The sequence below is a fragment of the Festucalex cinctus genome, chromosome 7 (assembly GCF_051991245.1).
Source record: "Festucalex cinctus isolate MCC-2025b chromosome 7, RoL_Fcin_1.0, whole genome shotgun sequence".
NCBI classification, from domain to species: domain Eukaryota; kingdom Metazoa; phylum Chordata; class Actinopteri; order Syngnathiformes; family Syngnathidae; genus Festucalex; species Festucalex cinctus.
Window position 1 is genome coordinate 28226619 of NC_135417.1, and position 25644 is coordinate 28252262.

General features: G+C 38.9%; 1 protein-coding gene and 1 long non-coding RNA gene across 6 annotated transcripts in view; one reads left to right on the forward strand and one right to left on the reverse strand.

Moving 5' to 3' along the window:
* LOC144021954 (CUB and sushi domain-containing protein 3-like) overlaps positions 1 to 25644 on the forward strand; it is a 1200535-nt gene that overhangs the window by 528993 nt on the left and 645898 nt on the right. For all 5 annotated transcript variants that reach the window (XM_077526258.1, XM_077526261.1, XM_077526260.1 and 2 more), the window contains exons 30-31: positions 5399 to 5593; positions 16047 to 16163. In XM_077526258.1, the coding sequence (XP_077382384.1) occupies positions 5399 to 5593; positions 16047 to 16163 (312 nt within the window). The remainder of the gene's footprint in view (positions 1 to 5398; positions 5594 to 16046; positions 16164 to 25644) is intronic.
* Positions 1 to 25644, reverse strand: part of LOC144021956 (uncharacterized) — a 78673-nt gene that overhangs the window by 21692 nt on the left and 31337 nt on the right. The window contains exon 7 of the long non-coding RNA XR_013284231.1: positions 11798 to 11842. This is a non-coding gene — a long non-coding RNA (uncharacterized LOC144021956). The remainder of the gene's footprint in view (positions 1 to 11797; positions 11843 to 25644) is intronic.

Here is a 25644-nt window from a genome sequence, read left to right on the forward strand (position 1 = left end):
AGCTTCTCTTTGGCACGCTGTCCTGTTGTAACCCGCGCGGCAGACCGCTTCCATGAAGACGTCTCCTTCAAGCCCTCCTCAAGAGCCGCCGCGGTGCTCTCCCTCGCAGCCGTCCCGTCTCTTGCAGTTGTTGTCACCTCGATGCCACGTTCGGCCAAATCCATGGCGACCTCGGCCGCACTTTCGTAGATTCGAAGTCTTGACTTAACTTCTTTCCGACCCTATGACTCCGATTCTGTTTCCCTCCTTTCATGTTCTATGTGAGCCCACAATTGTGTCAATTTTCTTTAATTGGAGGTACTTTAGTAAACCGACAATCGGGAGCTCGCAGTTATGCGTCCATCTTGTTCGACTACCCAGAAGTCCTCGTATTATGTGTTTTAAATGTTTCAGTGACTTTGTTTTTTGTTTTTTGTTTTTTTTGTTTTTGTTTTTTTGGACAATCTGATTTAGTGAAATGCTGCAGAGGGGGTTCTAATCCAACTGGCACCTTTATGTTTCTGTTTTTCTGATGCTGGCTTTTTGGATTCTCCATTTGTTTATTTTAGATGTTATTGAGGTAAATGTTTCAATGGCCAACTACTCTAATTTTTGATCACTTTTATTTATTAATTTTTTTCCGTCCCCATTTCATTTTTCGTGAGGAGGGCCGTGACAATTTTGTTTGACAAAATGCTTTATTGTGCTGCTTAGTGGGTTCTCCTGACAATTTATTGTTATCAGCTTTTTGTTTTTCTCTCTACATTTGTTTATTTGATGTAACTTTCGAGTTAAAGATTTCATTGGCTGATTTTCTGAATTTATGATCACATTATTATTATTATTATTTACTGTTGCTGGCCCTTTTTTTTTTTTCTTTCTTTCTTTCTTTTCCCCTCTCCCTGTCTCCATTTGTTTATTGGAGGCAGATTTGGGGAAGAATTTGTTGAGTTGCTTATCTTAACATTATGACTTAGGCAATCTTGGTTAAATCTTCCCCCTACGTACAAAGAAATGGTGTATTTGCTTCGTTTGTTTACTTTAATGTTTGTGGCCTTCAGCCGGTTGACCTCTCGATTGGAATACAGTTACGGAAGAAGAGAAGATGATGTTTGGTTTGTCATAAGAAGGGTTTTGTTATGGAGAAGTTGGGGTGGTTGCTTGGAAGGATGTCTACTATTTGGTTGTGTTTTGTATGTGGGGGTGTGGGTGTGTGTGGGGGTGTGTATGTGTGTGTGTGTGTCCCCCCCCCCCCCCCCCCCCACCCCCTTTATCGGTTGAAATTGGCTTCCCTAGCTGTATCCCGCCCTCCAGGCAATGGAGACTTAACTCCTCTTTACTAGCCCAATCTCCCTTTAAAGAGTTCCTTGGTACACAGATTGCCTTGTTTTTTGACCTGAATGATTCACCGGAAATTTCTCGGCGCACCTTGTGGGAGGACTCTAAGGCGTTCATGCGGGGCCAGATCATTTCATATGTTGCTTCTTCTAGGAAGGCGGAGAAGGCAGAAACTGAGGCACTGTCTTCACAGTTGCTGAAGATTGATAGACTATACTCTTCGGCTCCTACCCCCTGTCTTTACAAGGAATTTAAATTTGAGTTATTAACCACAAAGAAAATACAAAAGCAGTTGTTCATGACACAACAAAACTTTTTTGAGATGGGGGATAAAGCGGGGAGACTATTAGCATACCAAGCACGTGCTGCTACTTTATCCAGATTGATCCCTAGAATTAATTCTGCGTCTGGTGAAGTTACTTCTGACCCCTCTCAAATTAATAACATTTTCCGTGACTTTTACGCAGATCTTTATTCTTCGCAATGTTCTTCGGACGTTTGGGAAGGTGAAAATCCATTTGACAAGATGGTCTTCCCAAAAATTAAGGAAGACTTGGGTACTGAGCTGGGCAATCCGATCTCCGTCACTGATGTACAAGAAGCCATTGCAGGACTGCAGAATGGCAAAACTCCTGGGCCAGATGGGTTCACGGTTGAGTTTTTTAAATTATTTTCAGCCACCATTGCTCCGGTACTTCAGAGGGCATATAATGAGTCGTTTGCTGAGGGCAGTTTGCCCCCCACTATGCTGGAGGCCTCTATTTCTCTTTTACTAAAAAGTGACAAAGATCCACTCTTGTGTAGTAGTTACCCTAACCCTAACCCGACCCATTTCACTTTTAAATGTAGACCTTAAAATACTTTCGAAGATCCTTGCCCAACGTCTTCAACGGGTTTTACCAAGTATAATTTTTCCTGATCAAATAGGATTTATACCAGGGAGGCACTCATTTCATCATACAAGGAGGCTATTAAATATAATTTGTTCCCCTAGTTTGAACCCGCCGGAGTTGATTATTTCACTCGACGCGGAAAAAGCCTTTGATAGGGTAGAGTGGCGCTTTCTTTTCTTCGTCTTAAAGAAATTTGGTTTCACGCCAAACTTTATATCCTGGGTTAGACTACTTTATACGAGCCCTGTGGCCGCTGTCCTTACAAATGGCATCCGGTCTGATTAATTTCCCCTTTTTAGAGGAACTAGACAAGGCTGTCCTCTTTCCCCCTTCCTGTTTGCCATAGCTATTGAACCACTCGCAATCTGGTTGCGTCAGGAGGCTGGGTTCGAGGGTATCACCCGAGCTGGTAAGATGCATAAATTATCTTTATATGCCGACGATCTTCTTTTGTATGTCTAATCCAGCGGTTTCTCTACCTGCAGTTCTAGAAATCCTACATAAATTTGGGTTATTTTCAGGCTACAAACTTAAATTTTGTAAGAGTGAAATTTTTCCCATAAACCCTTCTGCTAGGCTTATACCCCACTCTTTTTCTCCCTTTGAGTATGCTGTAGATGCATTTAAGTACTTGGGAGTGTATGTGGCTAACTCGATGAACCAGCTCTTTGCCAAAAATTTCCCACCCCTTTTGGAGAAGTGCAAAGTGGATTTTGATAGGTGGTCTGGTCTTACAATATCCCTAGTTGGTCGAGTTAACTTGGTTAAGATGGTCATCTTACCCAAATTTTTATATCTTTTTATACATATCCCGGTGGTCATTAGAAAGGCATTTTTTAAGTCACTTGACCAGTTGATAAGCTAATTTATCTGGGGAAATAGATTTCCACGTATTAACAGGGCTGTGTTGCACCTCCCCAAAGCTCTGGGGTGTTTGGCATTGCCCAGTATGATGCATTATTATTGGTCTTGTAATATTCAAAAACTTTTATATTGGGTCGATTGCAATGACGACAACACACGCCCCTTGTGGGTAGATATGGAGCTTGGGTCTTCCAAACTTTCCCTTCATTCTCGAGTCTGCTCTCAACTCCCTCTGGCCACTTCCAACCTTTCTTCTAATCCGGTTGTAAAGACCACGATCAAAATTTGAGTTCAGATCAGGAAGAGCCTGGGTCTTCACAGGGCCTCTGATCTAGCTCCTATGGTAAATAACCATTTATTTTTGCCTTCGTGCACAGACGCAACCTTCCAGACTTGGTCTAACAAAGGCATAACTAAACTCAGGGATCTGTATTACCAAGGAACTTTTATGTCCTTTCCCGAACTGGCCAGAAAATTTGACTTTCCTAACTCCCATCTATATCGCTTTTTTCAGGCAAGGCATTTTGTGGTGAGTGGTTAGCACGTCCGCCTCCCAGTTCTGAGGACTCCGGTTCGAGTCCAGGCTTCGGCCTTCCTGGGTGGAGTTTGCATGTTCTTCCCGTGCCCGCGTGGGTCTTCTCCGGGTACTCCGGTCTCCTCCCACATTCCAAAGACATGCATGGCAGGTTAATTGGGCGCTCCCAATTGTCCCTAGGTGTGCTTGTGTGCGTGGATGGTTGTTCGTCTCTGTGTGCCCTGCGATTGACTGGCAACCAGTCCAGGGTGTCCCCCGCCTACTGCCCAGAGCCAGCTGAGATAGGCGCCAGCACCCCCCGCGACCCTTGTGAGGAATAAGCGGTTAAGAAAATGGATGGATGGATGGATGGATGGCATTTTGTTCAGTCACAGAATCCCATATTTCCGAGCCGCCCACCTGAAACTTTGATCGATTCACTATTAGCTCTTCCGCCAGGAGAAAAGCGACAGATTTGTAATATTTACGGTCTCATTAACACTGCGATAGTGAATCCGCCTACAGCTCCAAGGGAATCCTGGGAACAAGAGCTAGGTATTAGAATGCCTGATGATTATTGGCAACAGGTATTACGATTAGTTCATTCCTCTTCAATCTGTGCAAGGCACGGCCTGTTACAATGTAAGGTGGTGCACAGGGCTCATCACACTAATTTAAGATTATCTCGTATTTTCCCCAATTCGACCGACATGTGTAATAGATGCAAGTTATCTCCAGTGGATCATTCCCGTATGTTTTGGTCTTGTCCCAGGCTTGCCACTTTTTGGTCAGAAATTTTTGACACACTCAGCACTGCTTATGGCGTTTGTATCCCTCCTGACCCATTTCTGGCTTTATTTGGCGCCCCCTTACACCCAGTAGCTACAAAAACCTTGCGGACAGTTCTTGCCTTCTCCACCTTGTTGGCCAGACGACTTATCCTTAAGTTGAAACTTTCTCAACCTCCTTCTCATAACAGGTGGATTAAAGAGTTGCTACTCTCTATTAAACTTGAGAAACTTCGGTTTTCCCTCAGAGGTTCCTCGGTCTCCTTTGAAGAAACCTGGGCACCTCTTTTAAATCATATAGAAACTTCTACAACCTTCCCTCATGGTGAAGACTGAGCGAGCCAACCCCCACCCCCTCTTTTTTTTCTTCTAATTTGTGTGTGGATGTGTATTTTATTATTATTATTATTATTTTTCTAATTGGTATATGTACGTATGTGTATATGCATATACATGTGTTTGGTTTATATATCTGTGAAGTTATTTGATCTATTTTGACTGTGTATGCTGTATTTGTAATAGTCCTTCTGTAGCTGGGTTGGGGCTGTGGGATGGAATGGTTTGGGGGAAGGGAAAAAAAAGATATCCGGAAGCATATTTTCTATGTATGTATTGCTTATGTTATTTGTTATATGTCTTCCAATAAAAAAAAGTTATCCAAAAAAAAAATTGTATGAAGATACGTTTGTAGTTCGTAAGTAGAGGTACCACTGTACAAGTGATTCAGTACATTTGAGGTTGCATATACATATATATATATATATATATATATATATATATATATATATATATATATATATATATATATATATATATATATATAATTTTATATATATTTTATATATATATATATATATTTTTTTTTTTTGCTGATTGAAGTCATCAGTTTTTTTTTTAATAGTTTAATGAAACAGTCCCTTGTGATGCATACCAGTAATCTGTGCTAGAATCTTCTTGTGTTTCTAGCCTCTCTGTGGCACAGCAGTCTTCTTCTGAATGTTGTCTTTTTTTTTGATTGGCAGCAAAACTGCGGGAGGCCTGTTTTGATCCAGGGAATGTTATGAATGGCACTAAAATGGGGACTGACTACAAGCTGGGATCAATGGTTACCTTTAATTGTGAGGCCGGATACCTGCTGCAAGGCTATTCTACTCTGACATGTGTCATGGGCAACAACAAGAGACCAGAGTGGGATAGAAGCAAGCCAAGTTGTCAAGGTGAGAAGCAAAGCCGGCAGGCGGATATGTGATGCTTTGTGTTGCAATGACTACTGTGTGATAAATGAGTTCAAATGCACATTCTACAGAAACCATTGAGACCGCCACATGAGAATTTTGCACAATTGTCAAATGAAAGCTAAATATTCTCAAGGTGAAACACAACACAAATTGTTTTGGTTGAGAAAAGTAACAGGTGTGCGTTGAGCAGATAAAATGTATAATAACTATATACAAATTGGCATTGATAAATAATTTAATCAAATAATTAAACAGAATTGTTGAACTTCTCAGATAACTACCTCTATGCCTTTTTCAGTCACGTTATACTTTATTTATTTATTTATTTAAATTATTTATTTATTTAAGTTTTCCACACATTTAATATGTCTTGCCTGAATGAGAATTCCACTCACTGGGTGGGAGGCATGACAAGCTAGCCATGAATTTTACAGTTCCTGAACCATATTATATGTTGCCTGAATTTATTTCCAATAAATAAACAAATGGGGTTTGTTTTACTTTCAAATAGATGCTGAATTAAATTGAGTGTTATTTTCTGTTCAGCACATAAAATAGTTATTCATTTTACTTTGATGCTAATTAGCTCCAACAAGTATCTAATCGGAAACAATGGCACAAAAAGGCACATGTTCCCAAATGAAATTTGAGCTTCCGTCAATCGTCAAGAGTCAGTTGTCCAGAGTTAGAACATCCTTCCATCATCGTCATTCCGTCAATAACACGTCTAACTGTATTGTAATCATCAATCCCTCATTCGCCATACCCTCAGTGAAAACGGCATCTGCCATGGGATCCGTCATTGAGGGACTTTCCGTCAATATTGACGGAATGCCCTTCCGTCAGTGACGGAGCTTCCGTCATTGACGCCCACTTTTTTGTCAGGCTTGTGTCGAACTCCGTGGGCTAGGCATTACTGACACCTATCTGTAGATACTGCGCACTGCACAACACACTTCCAAAGTCATTGTTTGAGACACCAATTACTATTATGGTGGGCGGCACGGTGGGTGACTGGTTAGCAAGTCCGCCTCCCAGTTCTGAGGACTCGGGTTCGGTAGGTCTGCTTGCGAGTGTGGATGGTTGTTCATCTCTGTGTGCCTTGCGATTGGCTGGTGACCAGTTCAGGGTGTACCGTGCCCAAAGCCAGCTGAGATAGGCTCCAGCACCCCTCACGACCCTTCTCAGCAAATGCGTTCAGCGACTGAGACACAAACACTGATAATAGGCGACAAAGCCTTGTTTGGTGTTAAACGTCTGTGCAGCGGAAAAAACACAAAAGTTCTGTGTTTTGCTAATGACATGGTGCTGGACATTTCTGAAAAGGTCAACAAGATTGCTACTGACTACCCGACTGTGAGATCGATTGTGATTCACACAGGAGCATTCGATGTGTTGAAAAAACAGTCGGAGATACTGAAGCAAGACTTTATTACCCTTCTACACAAGATAATATGCCTAAACGCAGAGGTTTTTCTGAGTGGTCCTCTGCCTACTGTCTGACCAGGTGATGAGCGTTTCAGTCGGATTATGTCACTCTCGAGATGGCTGAAAAGCATCTGTGCTTCTTACTCAGTGAACTTTATTGACAATTTTTCTATGTTTTGTGAACGTCGCCATCTTTTCCAACGCAATGGGATTTATCTCAATAAGCAGGGAGTCAGATTACTGACAGCCAACATCTTCCATAGCGTGCGTCACTGGACGCTATGTTCCCAAAACAAAGGACATGAAACACAACAACCGATAATTAGAGGATCTGGTGAGGCTGGCTCACTATCTTGCACTCCCTGCCCTTCAGAACAGATTGATTTGTCCTCATCTGCCCACACTCCAAACACCGACCATCCAGCTCCCCTGCTCCCGAACGACACCTGCCAAACACCACCACTACCAGATGCACCCCTGCGCTATTCATCGCCCCCAAGCGATGCCTGCCAGACAGCGCCACTACCGGTTTCACTGCCGGATGCACCCCCGCGCTGTGCACCGCCCCCGAATGACCCGATGACTGACTCGCCAGCGAGTCTCACCAATAGGTTGAGCAATCTGGTCAATCTCTCCATACAGCTAAATAAAAGTCTCTCCAGGCAGCTGCCTGCTGATGACGGTTCGCCCATGCTCCCCCCAAGACGCCACATTCAGCTATCTACTAATCATCTGACTCCACCAAACCTCAGCAAACAGCTCCCCACCCGCCGACCTCCATCTTTGGTTATGGAGAATCTCAACTACAGCTCGGTCTGATATGCTTTGGGTTCAGACTACATATACAATATAAAAAATGTGTGTTCCCAGAATAAGTCAAGACCCAAGGAAGCTTGTAGCATTCCTGTGATTACAAGAAATAGAAAGTTGGCAAAAGAAATGAGAAGAAATAAGTCAGAAGCTACAAACCTAGTCAGTATAGCTTGTCAACCTCGGACTAAACCAGCGTCTCCGATTACCACTGTGAAACTAGCACTACTAAATACAAGATCACTAGTTAACAAATCATTGTTGATTCATGACATTATTATGACATATGATCTTGACTTATTTCTCCTCAGTGAAACATGGCTAACAGAAGGTTCCTGCAACACTGTTCTCAATGAGGCAACACCAACAAATTTTAGTTTCATGAACAAATGTCGAAATGGCAAAAAAGGCGGTGGACTTGCTGCCATTTTTAAATCTCTATTTCAGTGTAAAGAAATTTCGTTGGGAGGCTTTAATTCATTTGAATATCTTAGTCTTTTGGTAAAAGGTGAACCAAACATCGTCATTGTCATAATTTATAGACCTCCAAAACAAAAAGGCAGATTCATGGAGGAATTTGAAGAAATGCTGTCAGTAATTTGTACCGACTATGAATATCTGGTCTTAACTGGAGACTTTAACATTCATGTTGACAACAACTTGGATAAAAATACCAAAGAATTTTGTAATATACTTGATACTTTTGGTCTCTCACAACATGTAAAAGGTCCAACACACAATCAAGGTCACATTCTTGATCTCGTCATCTCTAAAGGTGTTGACATTTTATCTGTTGAGGTGAAAGATCTGGCTATTTCAGATCATTCCTGTGTGTTTTTTGAATTACAAACAATCCCAGAAGTTCAAACAACTACTGTCTCTATTAAAAAAAGGTACATAAATGACAATACATGCAACATGTTTATGGAATTAATGGCTGCATCACCAACTGTAAATGCAGAGACCGTGGATGAATTCACCTCAAAAATCTCGAATGTTTTGGATGCTGTTGCTCCTATTAAAACTAAGACCATTTCATCCCGAACTAAAACACCTTGGAGTTGTGCTACCAACATAATGATTTTAAAATCTAAATGCAGAAAAGCAGAGCGAAAGTGGAGAAAAACTAAACTCCAAGTTCATTTTGACCTGTACAGACAATGTCTTTGTCATTTTAACCAAGAGTTAGTAATAGCTAGACAACAACACTTTTTCTGAAATTATTAGTAGGAACCTCAACAATACACGCACTCTATTTGCCGTGGTTGACAAACTTACAAATCCCCCAAATCAAACAGCGCCAGAACTCCTCTCAACAGATAAATGCAATGAATTTGCCTACTACTTTAGTAAAAAAGTACAAGCCATCAGGTCAAACATTGTTACAAACCAGCAAAATAACAAAATGATGCAGCACTTAAAACCACCCAGGAATAATTTAATTACCATGACAGAATTTGACTCAGTGGATCAAAATACTGTAGTAGACTTGGTTCAGCAATTGAAACCTTCCACGAGCTGTCTTGACTCAATACCATCTGGCTTCTTCAAAACCATTGTGAAATCTGTTCAGATCGATTTACAACAAATAATTAATTGCTCACTTCAATCAGGTGAGCTTCCTAAATCTCTAAAAGTAGCCGCCGTTAAGCCCATTCTAAAAAAGAGAACACTGGATGTCTCCCTGCTAGCAAATTATAGACCAATCGCAAACATTCCCTTCGTAACTAAAATAGTTGAAAAAGTGGTTTTTAATCAACTCAGCAATTTCTTGAGCTTAAACGGACTTTTGGATAAATTCCAGTCAGGTTTCCGACATCATCATAGTACAGAAACAGCTCTGATTAAAGTACTGCACGATATAAGATTGAGCACTGATGCAGGGAAGGTATCGGTGCTCCTCTTGTTGGACCTCAGTGCAGCATTTGACACGATTGATCATAATATACTGTTAGACAGGCTGGAAACTTGGGTGGGATTAAATGGAACAGTCCTTAAATGGTTCAGGTCCTATTTGGAGGAAAGGAGTTACTTTGTGACTATTGGAAATTTTGAATCTGATCGAAAGGCCATGACATGTGGGGTTCCTCAAGGGTCAGTCCTTGGACCCCTGTTGTTCAGTCTGTATATGTTACCTTTGGGTCAAATGCTTCAGAACGCCGGTGTTGACTATCATAGTTATGCAGATGACACACAACTGTATTTATCAATGTCCCCAAATGACAGCAGTTCTATTAACGTATTGTGTCATTCTCTAGAGCAAATTAACAACTGGATGAACCAAAATTTCCTTCAGCTGAACGAAAACAAAACGGAGCTCATTGTTTTCGGCAATAAAGAAAAGAGGATTGCTGTTAAAAAACAGATTGAGTCACTGTCTTTAGAAACTAAAGACCAAGTTAGAAATCTTGGGGTACTAATAGACTCAGACCTGATCTTCAGCAATCATATTAAATTTATCACTAAAACAGCATTTTACCAGCTGAAAAACATATCCAGACTGAAGGACTGCATGCTTCAAGCAGACCAAGAGAAGCTTATCCATGCTTTTATCTCCAGCAGACTCGATTACTGTAACGGTCTTCTGACTGGACTCTCTCAAAAGAACATGAGACAATTGCAGCTCATTCAGAACGCTGCAGCTCGAGTTCTGACCAAAACAAATAGATCAGAACATATTACTCCAGTACTTAAGGATTTACACTGGCTCCCAGTCAGCTGTAGAATCGATTTTAAAGTTCTGCTACTCGTCTATAAAGCGCTAAATGGTTTGGGTCCTGAATATATCCAAGAAATGCTGATTGAGTACAAACCCAGCAGGGCTCTGAGATCTACAGACTTGGGCCAACTAGTGGAACCCAGAGTTCGAAGCAAACATGGTGAAGCTGCATTTAGCTATTATGCTGCACACAGATGGAATAGGCTACCAACAGAAGTGAAGTCAGCCCCGAGTGTAAATGCTTTTAAATCCAGGTTGAAAACTTTGCTTTTTTCAGATACCTTTGATTAGGGACTTTTAAACAGCTTTAATTAAGTGTTTTTTATTATTTTAAACTTCCTTATGATAAATGTTTTAAAGTTTGTTGAATAATGTTTTAAGATTGTTATTGTATGTTCTTTTTAGTAAATTTTGTAACCTATTTTCATTTATTTTTCTTCCTCGCAATGTTAACTACTGTTTCTTGATGCTTATGTGTTGTCTTTCCTTGTGTAAAGCACATTGAGTTGCCTTGTGTATGAAATGTGGTATACAAATAAACTTGCCTTGCCTTGCCTTGTGAGGAGTAAGCGGTTCAGAAAATGGATGGTTGGATTTACTATTATGGTTTCATGAAATAAAATTCCAAACATTAAAAATACAAGCAGGAACATATCTAAGTAAAATGCAGAGTTGTGAAGTAAGAGTACATTGTACACTTTAGACATGGTTTCAATTGAATTACGGTGTCAAACGAAGATCACTGATTGGCTATTTAAGCTAGAAAATGCAAATCAGGCGTCTGGGCGAAGTGCTCCACTGGCCGATGACGTCACAATACTGTATTACACCCCATTAAATAAGAGTGATGTAGTCATTTATTAGTTCAATTTGTTCATTGAATTCACGTGGAACCTTTGTCTCCATGTAGTAAAAGATAATCACAATTAACTGAACTTTGATTTGTGTTTTGATATATTTTTGTAATGAAATAGAAAAAAAAAATCACTCAGGCAGGTTACTGGAGGGGAAAAGTAACAACTGATTTGCATTTCCTGTCTAGCACAGCCAATCACAGCGATTGTCACCGACATCAATTTGCATAAAACGCAAAATGACAGAAAACTTCTTAATACTAAACCATTGTAATCACTGCTTTTTGCTTTGTTTGTTCCCGCTTGCACCATGAATGTGTTTGCAAGATTGTGTACACTATTTCACTTGATGACATTAAACGACTTAGTTACCTTTAGCTTCCTTCCTTTAGCTTCAGTCCACATGTTTCTAGTTTTCTGTAATGAAGGAAAAAGTACAGTTAAAAAGGGAAAGGCACAGCTCAGGCTGTCATCACTGTCTGTCTGAGCACTCTGGCGGCTACCACCAAGGCGCTGACACTGTCATCGGATCAGCTGAAAGCATCGGCTTTGGCTTTCATTCAAGTGAATGGGACTTGATATGTGGTGCGTGCGCTGATTTTTCTTTTTCTTTCTTTTTTTTTTTGACCCAAAGTTTCAATATTTATAATAAATATGTAAATGTGTTTAGAGTTGAGGAGACTTTAGCTGGTTGTACGTGTACAACCTATAATTTTTTTCAGTCGTCACATCGTGAAATGTGGGTGCCTGTGTGCCCAAATTTGTTGCAGCCTATATAACCCTGGTTCAGGTAAACTGCTCTGGGAAAACTAAAGCTGTGTTGACAAATGGCTCACTGTTACTTTTGAAGTCACGGGCAATGGACTATATGCACAATTCACTTCCGCATTCGCCGGACGAGCGCACCCGCCCTTCCGGTGCAGGAAGCTTTCAGCGGAACACACTGTTAACGTGATGTAAAACTCCAATTCTAAATCCTTAGCCCACTCAAAAAGAATAGGGGCCGCTCCTTGCTATAACACTATGTCTATCAGAATTTTAAAACTACTAATTATATCTCCCAGAATCGTAATTTTGACGGCTTAAGCTCTGGCAATGACGCAATTGCTTAAAATGATTACTACACGGAATTACAAGCCGTTTGAGTAGCAAGGGAAGGTTTTTTTTTTTTTTTTTGTTTTTTTTTAAATGTAAATTACGTATTGTCGCTCCTCTACGGGTCCACAAAATATCCTACACACCCCTCTCCAGTCAGACGGTGTATAGGCGAGGTGTTCATGACATCTAAGATTTGTATTGTTCCATTTCCATTTATTTCTTTTTCTTTTTTTATTTTAATGATACGTTATTAGATAAGAATAGTTTATTAGTACATTAACATGATAGAATAGGGAGTAGGACTAGCTCAATTATTGCTCTTCTTCCTACTCCTTTTGAACATGTAATTTATGACATTAATGAATTATTTTATTTCTTCAATTTTTTATTTTAACTTCAACTTATATTTTATAATGTGTTAATATGTTCAATAAATCAACCAACCCTCTCTGGTCTGGAGCCTCCTCTTCGCCACGTCTCTTCACCGACGTCGTCAATATTTTGAATCAGATGTAATGCCTTTCCTTGCTGTTTATTTTTTTCATGTCAGCCCACGGTAACATGCTGAAACGTGTTTACTATGGAAATCCGACAGCGTTGTCAGAGGTAAAGAATAATAACTCGTAATTTTTTCATGTTTTTAATAAAATAAAATGGCAGCATGAGAATATACATACAGGCACATGAACAAAGTTTAACTTCCAAAATACAGCTCTGGTTCTACTGTTAACAAACGGCGCCCTTGTGCGATCGAGTAGTTATCCCTGCCGATGTTAACAAGTTAACACAAAGTGTCTCCAGTGGTTAGCGTTAGCATAAGAGGGGAGAAAACAAGGCAGAGTTAAACCTGTCTATCTGCGCACACAGCAATGATTACTCTGTGTACTGTCGTCTCGCCTCTTTTCGATGCCTTGACAAATAAACGCAACCACACTCATAAGAAAAAATGACGAAAATATACTCCAAAACGCTGACAACTGGTGAGGTTCTCTGAAGGAAAACAAATGGCAACCGCCCCTACCGGAAAGGGCGGTGCGCTCATAAATTTTCCCGGGAATACGTCACGGCTATTTGTGCATAGAGTCCATGGCACCATATTACCTCCTGCATCATTTAACGGAGGCTTGGACTCTTAAAGTAACAGTAACCAGACCAATGTTGTGTACCGTATTTTCCGCACTATAAGGCGCACCTCATTATAAGGCGCAGCTTCGATGTATGACATATTTTCAAACTTTTTCCATATATAAGGCGCTACAGTAGAGGGTGGGGTTACGTTATGCATCCATTAGATGGTGCCGTGCTAAAGGGAATGTCAACAAAACAGTCATATAGGTCAGTCAAACTTTATTAATAGATTACAAACCAGCTTTCTGACAACTCCATTCACTCCCAAAATGAATAAACAGCTGTTTTATTATTTTCTCTGAGGTAAAGTATTAGTATTAGCTTGCGATCCAAGATGGCGGGATCTTCTGCGCATGCGCGTCACCGATCGTGCAGGGTCACCGATAGCATCTTGACAGCGAGACCTGTTGCGGCTCAATATTGATCCATATATAAGGCGCACTGGATTATAAGGCGCAGGGTCAGCTTTAGAAAAAATTGAAGGCTTTTAGGTGAGCCTTACAGTGCGGAAAATACGGTAAATTTGATGCAGCTTTCAATATCAGTCTAATTTTGCGATATCAGATTAATGAAAGAGACTTCATTTTCTCCCAATATTGGGTCGATACTTATCGGTCCAATCCATAAAATTAATAATCGATCCTTTTATTTGCAGCTGCCTCTCTTGATTTGATAATATTTTACAGTATCAGCCCATAGCTAAACGAACAAATACCATTTCTGCAAGATTGTTTTGAGTTGTTGGTGAAGCTGATCGTCCCTTTATGCCTAAATAATCCAGTTGAATCCCATTTACTTTGTTATCTTGGCATTGATTTAAGACATTGTCCACCACCTGTTTCTTATTTTATGCTGGGCGTAATTTTAAAGGGACAGCAACATGAAAAATCAACTTTTTGGAGCTTTTAGACGTGTTAAAATGCTAATTCCTCACCAAAAACATGACGGAAGTGGTGTTTTTCTCCATTTGCCCCTCTATGAGAAATTGTAGGTCATTCTGCTCTCCAAGCACCAGCCCCTCCCAACCTGAAAAACGAGTGAGTGCTCACTTTATGACATCATAAAGTGCGGACCCACCCGATATCACCTCTGCGGACTAAACGCACTCCCACTTTCACTGAGACCTCCATGGGATAGTGACAAAGGTAGCCTTTATCAGTACACATTCTGTCCAAATGAATTGAAAGCAATCAATTATCCTTCACTTTTGCAATGCCAAAGTGCAATGACAATTGGCTGTCTTACAATCCCAGGGTCTGGGTGACACTTGTGTAAACTACAAGTAAAACTTTTGCACTATTGAACCTCATTGAACCAATAGTATATTGGTTAGTGTGCTTGCTCTGTAATCAGCAAGTCATGGGTTCGAAACCAGCCCAGGTTTATTCTCGTCCTCCTCCATGATTTCATGCGGTAAGGAGCCGTTTTGTCTCAAATGTTTATTGAAGAATTGGCTTGCGTCAAGTCGCGTGGCGTACTCAGAGGAGTGCTCAAACACAGCGCTCCAGCAGTTGGCAATCACACACGGAGTCGGGGTTTTACCGAACCGGGCGTTTTAATTCCGCATTACAAAACTAACCAGCAAAACACCTAATATTTCATAAAAAATTACATCCCCATGGTGTTAAAGGTTTTAATCCTTATATGCCTATAGTTCATTTTGGAATGGTTTGTTTAATTCTGTGCTTATTCATGCCAGAAATGTGTATTTGAAGTTTCCTCACAGACAGTTTGCAAAATTTCAGTGTGTCATCTCATAGTTTGTCATCTATGGTGCTGTAAGGCCCTTGCATGTGTAGGATACTTCAGACTGCAAGTGCTTGAAAGGGACATGTCAATGTTAAGAAGGTCCCTGTCACAAACACTTGGTTCAATCATCATGTCCTGGAAAAGTCCTTGAATGTCAGCTCTGCAGAAGAGTGGACACTGAAAATGGTCTTTTTTCCCCCCTCTCTTCTTCCAGTTTATATCATTACTGATCATCAGAAATATTTTTCCGATGGTTAAATATATTTACAGACACAATTGTGTGTTTACTATTGAATGACAGTTTGATGTATTTGGCTCAGGCTCGTTTTATTATCCTTTGGATTTTAAACATGTGGACATAAAACAGACATCTTGTCTTGTCTATTTAGAGCTCATAGTGGCTTCTGAAAATGTCCCAAGTTTCTCTGAAATGTTAAATTATTTTGGTATCCCAGTGTCACGTTGTATATATGTCAGCAGGTAAAAATCCAGTGGTAACGTCTCATCTCATTTTGTGATACAAATGCTTGCGAGTGCACTTGCTGATAGCACAGTATTGCTTTATTTCCCTAGGTGGTGGAAGCGACTTTTTTTTTTTCCATATTTGTTAACTGTATCTCTGTTGCTTCTCTTCCTGTCACCGCAGCTCCCTGTGGTGGTCACTTCACCGGTTCAGAGGGCACTGTGCTGTCCCCAAACTATCCACATAACTACACCAGAGGACAGAGCTGTTTGTATGACATCTTTGTCCCAGGGGACTTTGGTAAGCCTTTTAAGCAATATTTGCAATGAGTTGAGTTTGGAAAGTATTTACTTACTGCCTACACCCCATTTGTTGGGTTGGTGTATTTTACTTTACAAATATTGAATACAATGCAAGGGCTGAGGAAATATGTTGTTCATGTGGATGGACAGTTAGTTGAGGAATATGAACAGTGTGGGAACAACTGAGGCTCCCTCTCAAATATGGTCAGTCTTACAATTTATTTCCTTGTAGTGCATCTACTTTATGGCAGGCTGAGTTTATTTATATTGCGCAGTTCATCCACAAAGACAATTTACTGTCCTGTATATCAAGCCTAAACATTCATAAATAAATAAATAAATACATAGAACACATATAGCATATAGACATATTGAAACTGCAGTAGATAATTAAAGTACAAATCATAATAAAATAAAATATCATGAACTTGAGAAATGATAAAAGAAAAATTCAGCACACAACTTAGTTCAATAAAATTGAGTTGAAAGTTGTAATATTCAGTCATATTAGGGAAATACCGGTAATTTATTTTGCATTACAAAAATATATTATAGAAATGTGTGTATATATATATATATATATATATATATATATATATATATATATATATATATATATATATTGCAGTTTTGCCTCACTGGACCTTTACTGACTTGAGACAATAGATTTCATATTCCTTAAATATATAAGTGAAGTATTCTCAGCTTAACCAATTTAGGGATTTGCAGCAGCGCTTAAACAATCTACAGGATAATTTCACTATTTTTATCACATGAAGTATCACCCTCCAAAAAATAGTACCACCATCATGGCCAACATTAAAATACAGTTGGATATGGGATTCTGTTTGTGCCAAAAATATGTGGTCGTCCCTACTATTCACTCACTCAGGCACACGCACGCACGCCCACGCACACACACACACCAACACCAAATGCCCGAACCCGCCCGATGAGGGGAGAGTGTCTTTAAAGCAGGGGTGTCCAAAATTTTTCCTTGGAGGGCCACATACAGAAAATCAGAAGTACGCAAGGGCCACATAATGTTATGAAGAGAAATTGTGTTAGGGTGTATTCAGACCAGAAAAATCCTTTAGTCCGCTTGTTTGGTCCGGACCAAAAGCGGACTTTCTTTTTTTTCGTTTAGTGCGGTTCGTATTCACACTGTGCTTTTTGCGTAATCACGTCGACCCGCGTGACGATCTGTGCTCCCATTGGGCAAAAATGACGAGCGCTGAACGCATAACGAAACCCGGAAAGAGAGGAAAACATGACATTCCGACATGCTGCATTACTGCGAGGCATTTATGTGGCGTTATTAGATGTAAGATATTTGCAAGCGTCAAGAGCAGCTCATTCAAAGGAGGTTTCACGACGCTCATTCTAATTTTGGAACGGCGTCGGAGGAGCTGTTGCACTTCGCATGCCCCGCCCCCACCACAACATTATGACAGCTGCGTGGCTAAAAGGAATACGCATGATTCATGAATGAATTTAGCACAATATTCACTGCCGGGCATTATTTCCCCCCGCGATGTTTGGCTACGGTGGCTTGTTAAGCCCCAAAAGGAGCATATGTCCTGCAGTTGGAGCGGATCAGCCATGGTTTGTATTCAGACTGCGAAGTGAACCGCACCGAGTGCGTTTGGAAGCGGACCGAGACCAACTCAAAAAGTGGGTCTCGGTCCGCTTGTTTGGTCCGCACCAGGATTCCTTTGTGTGTATTCAGACCTGCACAAAAGGTCCGCACCAGCGTGGGAAACGAACTCTGGTCCGTTTAAAGCGGACCAAACAGTCCAGGTATGAATACACCTTTAGTCCTAAAAATTGTACAAATAATTTATTTATGCTTTTGCATATTTAGGAAAATGCTACAGTATGTAAACCAAATTATTTGTAATATGGCAGTAGGATTATAGTTTTGGAATTTTTCATTTTAGTAAGGTTTTATTAGTTTTTAGGGTGGTTCTGTTAGTTTTTATTAGTTTAGATCTTTAAAAAAAATGCTTAGTTTTACTTTAGTTTGTTAGTTCAGTATTAGTATTAGTTTTTTTTAGTTTCCTTTTTTTTTTAGTATTAGGGTGTTTTTTTTTCCAAATGTGTATTACTTGTGCACAATAGTGTGCAACGTCATCTGAAGGTGCTTTTCTATTGGCTACTGCTAGATGACGTCAATTCTGTGTGACATACTTTCAAATGTCATTATTCCGGTTTATGTCAAAATAAATCGACTAAAAATCCCATTTAAAATCATCCCCATAGGCTCATGCATAAAACTCATTCACTCCCAGCCATTTTCACAGAAGCAGTCCCGTTCGCTCCCAGCTGTTTTACTGGATTTTGACTGATTTTGCAAGGCCCACAGAATATTGTGTTCTATTGCTATAAAAGCATAGAACCTATCAAGAGAAAGATTAAAGTCTCTTCTTTCATCTGTTTCTATCTGTTTGTTTTGCAGCAATTAGCATTAGAAGAGAGCTAGGTTTCATCAGTTTTCACAAATCTATTTAAAATTGTAAGTAATTTAGCTTTTTTTCTACATGGCCCTGGTTGATCTCCTTTGCTCTGCAGCCACCTGCTGGCAGTTTGTGTAATAACTACCATTTCTGCAATCGTTCTTTGCTGTTGAGAGGCTGCATCAAAGCCTTCTGCATGCTCTAGCATTAAAAAACAAAACAAAACGTATAAATATGTCTTTGGGACACTTGAAACATTAAAAAAAACCATATTTACACATTATTGGGAGCAAATGAGCAGTGTTGCCACAGTTACCTTGAAAAAGTAACTTAGTTACTTTACTGATTACTTGGTTTTAAATGTAACTAAATTGCGTTACTGATTACTTGATTTTAAAAGTAACTAAGTTAGATTAAAAGTTACTTTTTTAGTTACTTTCAGCAGCTGCCGATCACAGCATCTCAACATAAAAATAATGCAGTAGAAACGGAGTTCCAAATACTTTATTGAAAGTGCATTTTTAACATGAAAATAAAGTTGTTTTTTATGAAAAACAAAATAGGCAGTCTCTCTTGACTTCTTGTAACGTGAATACTTTTTATAAAACAACAAATAAAAATCTATCCAGGTTGAAAATGAAAATCCCCTTAATTCCTCTATTGTTTCTTTGTTCCGCTATTTCAGTGTGTACACATGTATCAGTTTAAATATTTATTAGTAGTTATTGACAGTTACAATTGTTTTTTGGTTTGTTTGTTTTTTCTCTTCAAAATAAGGATCAGGAAAACAAAAGGTTGATAATTTAATGTTAAATATAAATATTTAACCTTTAGACAGACACCAACACAATTAAACAGAATATGTGCACATTGTGAAGTATTTCAGAAACATAAATTTAAGACATGAAATAAACCTACCGTCCAGCCAAAAGAATTATGAAGCCACCTTATGGAACAATAATTCTATCAAACACATTTTAACCACTTAATATATGCAAAAATATTTCCAAAAGTTCATTTCCCTTTTTAATCAACAATTATTGTTTTTAACAATTTTTGGGGGGTTTTTGCCATCACATTCATTTTTGGTTAATGTATAACATCTTTTTTGTTTTTTTTAATCTGAGACACGATGTTGACCACAGAATCACTACTGTTTATATTTTGTTTTTTTTGGGCTGTCGTTCATTTTGAGTTTGATGACGTAATCGCGGGCACGTCTCAGTTCTCCTATCTGCTGCTCATGCTAGTTGTAGACATTGACAGGGAGCCACAAACTGAGAAATGAGATACTTGCAATGTGCTTTTAGCATAGCTGGTGTGTTGGCTGTGGGACATACCTGTGTCGTTTGAATCCATGCATTGGATCGTCACGGGAGTTATTCTTTTTTGCTCGCGCGCAGTACCAACGCCGGCCCGGGACATACAACTAAGTGCACCGAGAGGACTCGATAGCCATGGGAAATACAGAGATGTACGGCACCGGCTTCTGCTAACTGTCTGTATTTGCATGTTGTCAATCGTTGTGCGCGCGCGCGCCGTGTCGCGAGCACGGCGTTGACGGTAGGCTCCCCCCAAAAAAAGGTGCGGAACGTCTTTGCATTATGTTTACAAAATCCGGGGAATGAAGCGTCTCTGAAAACGAGACTTGTCTGACGTCACTCCCCCTGGCGAGAGGGCGGAATATATAGTAACACTACAGCAAATGTCAAAAAGTGATTTATTGCCCCCCATAAAACCCCTTTGAAGTAAGCCCCGCCCCCTTCCGGCATCTCAACCAATCAGAAGCCGTTATTTTGAATTAAGCCCTACCCACTTGCCACCTTCTTAACCAATCAGAGACCGGAAGACGGCTTCTGTCAAAAATGATTGATGACATTCTGCACCCCCCCACCCCACCCCCCTATCGTCTTAACCAATCAGAGGTTGGAAGCCACCCCCCTCATCGTCCTAGCCAATCAGAGGCCGGAAGACGGCTTCTGTCAAAATTTGATTGATGACATTCTGTTTCCCACAATATCAAAGACATGTTTTCCGGTCCCCCCACCCCCTTTAACAAACATAGGGTTCCGGTCACCCCCCACCGATTGTCTACGTACTTCCTCTGAACCCCCCAAACAGTAGCTTTGTTGTTTTCCGGTCCCCCCATCCCCTTTAACAAACATAGGATTCCGGTCACCCCCCACCGATTGTCTACGTACGTCCTTTGATTTTTCACACGAATACTGATAAAGCCCCCCACTTTGAAGTAGAACGGGTACCAACCGTAGGAACCCCCGACCCCCCTTATCACCATGTTGGGCGGTAGGAAGCCCCCACCACCCCTCTATCGGGTATGTGCGTGCGTGAATGTAAATTAGTACGAGGCTCACTTAATCTAGTTAAAGTGAATATTAAAAAATGTTATCCATTTGTTTTATGTTTTTTAAATAAATAAAAAGAGACTTACCGATGCTTCTGAATACGTAGTCGCGTCTCATTCATGGGGTTTTTCTTTTTTTTTTTTTTTAAATAAAATAAAGAGGATCGGTTTCTAACCGCTGTAGTTGGAAATACGGACGAAAAATAGATTATTCGTGCGTATAGGACGGCTATTTAACCCATTTCAGAACCGCGTCCTTCTTTTTTCTGTCACTAAAAACTTGTGTGTTTGTGACTAGGAGCTAGTGAGTTGCGACCCCCTCAAGCCGCGGTAAACGGCGCCATCTATTGGGCAAAGGATGTTACTGCATATGGTTATTGAGGGAGCGAGACAAGGAGGAGCTACACATTCCTCTTAACCATATAATCTACGTTTTCAGTGTAACACGCCATCAGTTCATATCCACCTTGGATTTACTAAGAAGTTTGTCTGTATTTTTAATTTTAAATAGAGTGAGGCGTGAAATTAATTGATTGATGTCTTGTGCGTTGTATTTGATAGCAATGTAATAAAGAAATTTTGGTAGGATGAACACATTAAAGTTAGTCTACAAAAGTAAATTAGGGTATTAAAATGTTGATAATGAATGTAAAACCTAAAATTTGATTCAAAGGTATTCAATTTGTAAAATTATACATTTTGGATGACGGAACAATGTATGGCATTAGAGTAGCCTTTAAATATTAAGTAGGGTTAATTTTAAATTTTTGGCGACAGCAGATCGAAACTAGCATCATACTAAACCCCCCAGCAGCCATCTTTTTAATGTTACTGAACACTATCCCTATATTAAACCAAACTTAACTCATTTACGTTTCGGTTACAAATGATACGTTTTATTTTTATATGGTGTCTATTATAAGACGATGGATGCTAGAATTTGTACATTTTATATATACGTGATGTTTATAGGTATGCTTAGACGTGTATGTTTTTATTATTTTATGTTTATGATGTGTATAAGAGTACGCTATTTGGGGAGGGATGGGAAAATTTGTTTACCTTTTTTTGCGTGTTTAAAAAAGATAATAATTGTACTAGTTTTTTAAAAAAATACTGATTTCTGGAGAGAATATATAATCACAAACTCAGGCAGGAACTGCATGTGGACATTATTGGTCAGACGTCTGCTTCTTTTTAAAACTAAGAGAATTGAGAGTATGAAACTTTGAGTTTCTTGATACGTTATTAGATTTATACTCTACTTAACCCTTAATCTTTAATCTTAAAGCCGATCTTTGCAACAATTTAACCAAAATCATCTTCTTATTAGTAGATTAACACGATAGTCTCTTACAAAGGGTATTCCTGTAAGCCTTTGGCTAATAGTTTTCTATAAAAGGATCCACGGTCTGAATTTATGACACCATAGATGTATTTATACATGAAGAAGGGTGTGTACACTTTTATTTTAATTTTAATTAGAGTGAGGTGTGAAATTAATCGGTTGATGTTTTGTGCGCTGTATTTGATAGCAATGTAATAAAGAAATCTCGGTAGGATGAACACAATAAAGTTAGTATAATTTTGTCTACAAAAGTAAACTAGGGTATTAAAATGTTGATAATGAATGTAAAACCTAAAAATTTGATTCAAAGGTATTCAATTTGTAAAATTATACATTTTGGATGACGGAACAATGTATGGCATTAGAGTAGCGAAAATTTGTTTACCTTTTTTTTTTTGTGTGTGTGTGTGTTTAAAAAAGATAATAATTGTACTAGTTTAAAAATACTGATTTCTGGAGAGAATATGTAATCACAAACTCAGGCAGGAACTGCATGTGGACATTATTGGTCAGACGGCTGACAGCGTGTGTGCATGTTTTTTTTTTTTTTTTCTGTGTTTTTTCCTATTAGTAAAACAGACTGTTATATCTGATGCTTTAGTCTGAAGTATACTTTGTATTACGATACAAGCGATTCTATACCTTCTATTTAAAACTAAGAGAATTGAAAGTATGAAACTTTGAGTTTCTTGATACGTTAATAGATTTATACTCTACTTAACCCTTAATCTTTAATCTTAAAGCCGATCTTTGCAACAATTTAACCAAAATCAGCTTCTTATCAGTAGATTAACACCTTAGTCTCTTACAAAGGGTATTCCTGTAAGCCCTTGGCTAATAGTTTTTTAGAAAGGATCCACGGCTTGAATTTATGACACCATAGATGCAATATGTATATGAGGGAGGGTGTGTACACTTTTATTTTACGGCTATAGCAATTCAAATTGGAATTTTCCACATTTACCAGATTTAAAGACATACTTAGATGTTATCCTAAATGTTATAAGCGATTCTCTTTGCAACAATTTAACCAAAATCATCTTCTTATCAGTAGATTAACACCTTTGTCTCTTACAAAGGGTATTCCTATAAGCCCTTGGCTAATAGTTTTTTAGAAAGGATCCACGGCTTGAATTTATGATACCATAGATGCAATATGTATATGAAGAAGGGTGTGTACACTTTTATTTTAGGGCTGTAGCAATTCAAATTGGAATTTTCCACATTTATCAGATTTAAAGACACACTTAGATGTTATCCTAAATGTGATTCACTGTGCAAAATAATAATACTAATGACACTAAATCACGGCAAGGCGTTGCTCACGTTCTAGTTGTAAACCTGCTTTGGGGATATACATTTTCTACAAATGTACCACTGAGAATATTTACGAGCTTGTAAATAAAATACTAAAGGGGTACCAACATGAAAAATTAAATTTTTGGAGGTTTTAGCTGTGTTAAAATGCTCTTACCTCGCCAAATACATGACCGAATTGGAGTTTTCCTCCATTCTCCCCTCTCTGAGAAATTCTGTTCTACAAAACACCAGCCCCACCCATCCTGAGAAAAAAAGCTGTAGGCGGCCTTTGACACCATAAGGTTACCCTCTCTCACGTTTTTGGTGTACGTCTAGCTATGTATTTTATGTTTTTGAGCTGTTGTATATAAGATTGTGTTGTACATAAGAATTTTACCCCCTCTTACGTTTTTGATGCGTTATAAAACTAATAAATGCGCTGATTTTTTTTTTTTTTAAAAGGATTAGACTTAGAGAAGGTGTTGGTGGCACTCTCATGAATAAAGCGCGCAAGTTGTTTTAGCCCCTCTGCAGATGCGTACACGTATAAAATGTTATTTTTCTGTTTCTAGTTTTGTTACCGCTAGTGCTATAATTTGTGTCTATACGATTTTTATCGGATGTCTCTATGTATTTTTGTTGTTGTTTAAGTTTATATTTTATGTTTTCGAGCTGTTGTATATAAGATTGTGTTATACATAAGAATTTTACCCCCTCTTACGTTTTTGATGCGTTATAAAACTAATAAATGCGCTGATTTTTTTTTTTTTTAAAGGATTAGACTTAGAGAAGGTGTTGGTGGCACTCTCATGAATAAAGCGCACGAGTTGTTTTAGCCCCTCTGCAGACGCGTACACGTATAAAATGTTATTTTTCTGTTTCTAGTTTTGTTACCGCTAGTGCTATAATTTGTGTCTATACGATTTTTATCGGATGTCTCTATGTATTTTTGTTGTTGTTGTTTAAGTTTATAAGGTTTGTATATACGAATGCGCTGTGTGGAAACGGGTTTTAATATCTATCGTTTTTGTAATATTTAAAAAACTAATAAATATACTGTTTTTTTTTGTTTTTCTTAAACTGATTTATGAAAAGGACTTGTAATCGCAAACTCTTTTTTTAAAAGCAGTAACTGATTTAGGAGGTGGAGGGGCAACGTATTATGGGGATCATACTTTTTGAAATCTTTAAACTGTCATTTGTAAGAGTCTTCTATCTTGATGTTAGCCTTTTTATCTGAATATGTATGAATGAAATATCTTCTAATTATTAGCTCGGATTCTTTCAATGGATAGCCCTGTAACCCTTAGGTTAGTAGTTTTTAGAAAGTATCTGGGTATGAAATATGTTATGTTAGGAATATGGCGTGTACGTGAAGAAGGTACGTCTGGCTATGTATTTTATGTTTTTGAGCTGTTGTATATAAGATTGCGTTGTACATAAGAATTTTACCCCCTCTTACGTTTTTGATGTGTTATAAAACTAATAAATGTACTGATTTTTTTTTTTTTTTTTAAAAAGGATCAGGCTTAGTGAAGGTGTTGGTGGCACTCTCATGAGCAGAGTGCGCAAGTTGTTTTACCCCCTCTGCAGATGCGTACACGTATAAAATGCTATTTTTCTGTTTCTAGTTTTGTTACCGCTAGTGCTATAATTTGTGTCTATACGATTGTATCGGATGTCTCTATGTATTTTTGTTGTAGTTTAAGTTTATGAGGTTTGTATATACGAAAGCGCTGCACGGAAATGGGTTTTATCCTCTTATCGTTTTTGTAATATTTAAAAAAACTAATAAATATACTGTTTGTTTTTTTTGTTTTACTTAAACTGATTTATGAAAAGGACTTGTAATCGTAAACTTTTTTTTTTTTTTAAAGCAGTAACTGATTTAGGAGGTGGAGGGGGAGGCTGGTCCAAAGTGTGCATGTGTGCATGCGTGTGTAAGGTGTCAGTGTTTACGCCTAGGGGGCAGTAAAACAGTCTTTGAAAGTGATTGTCATACGATGCTTCGATC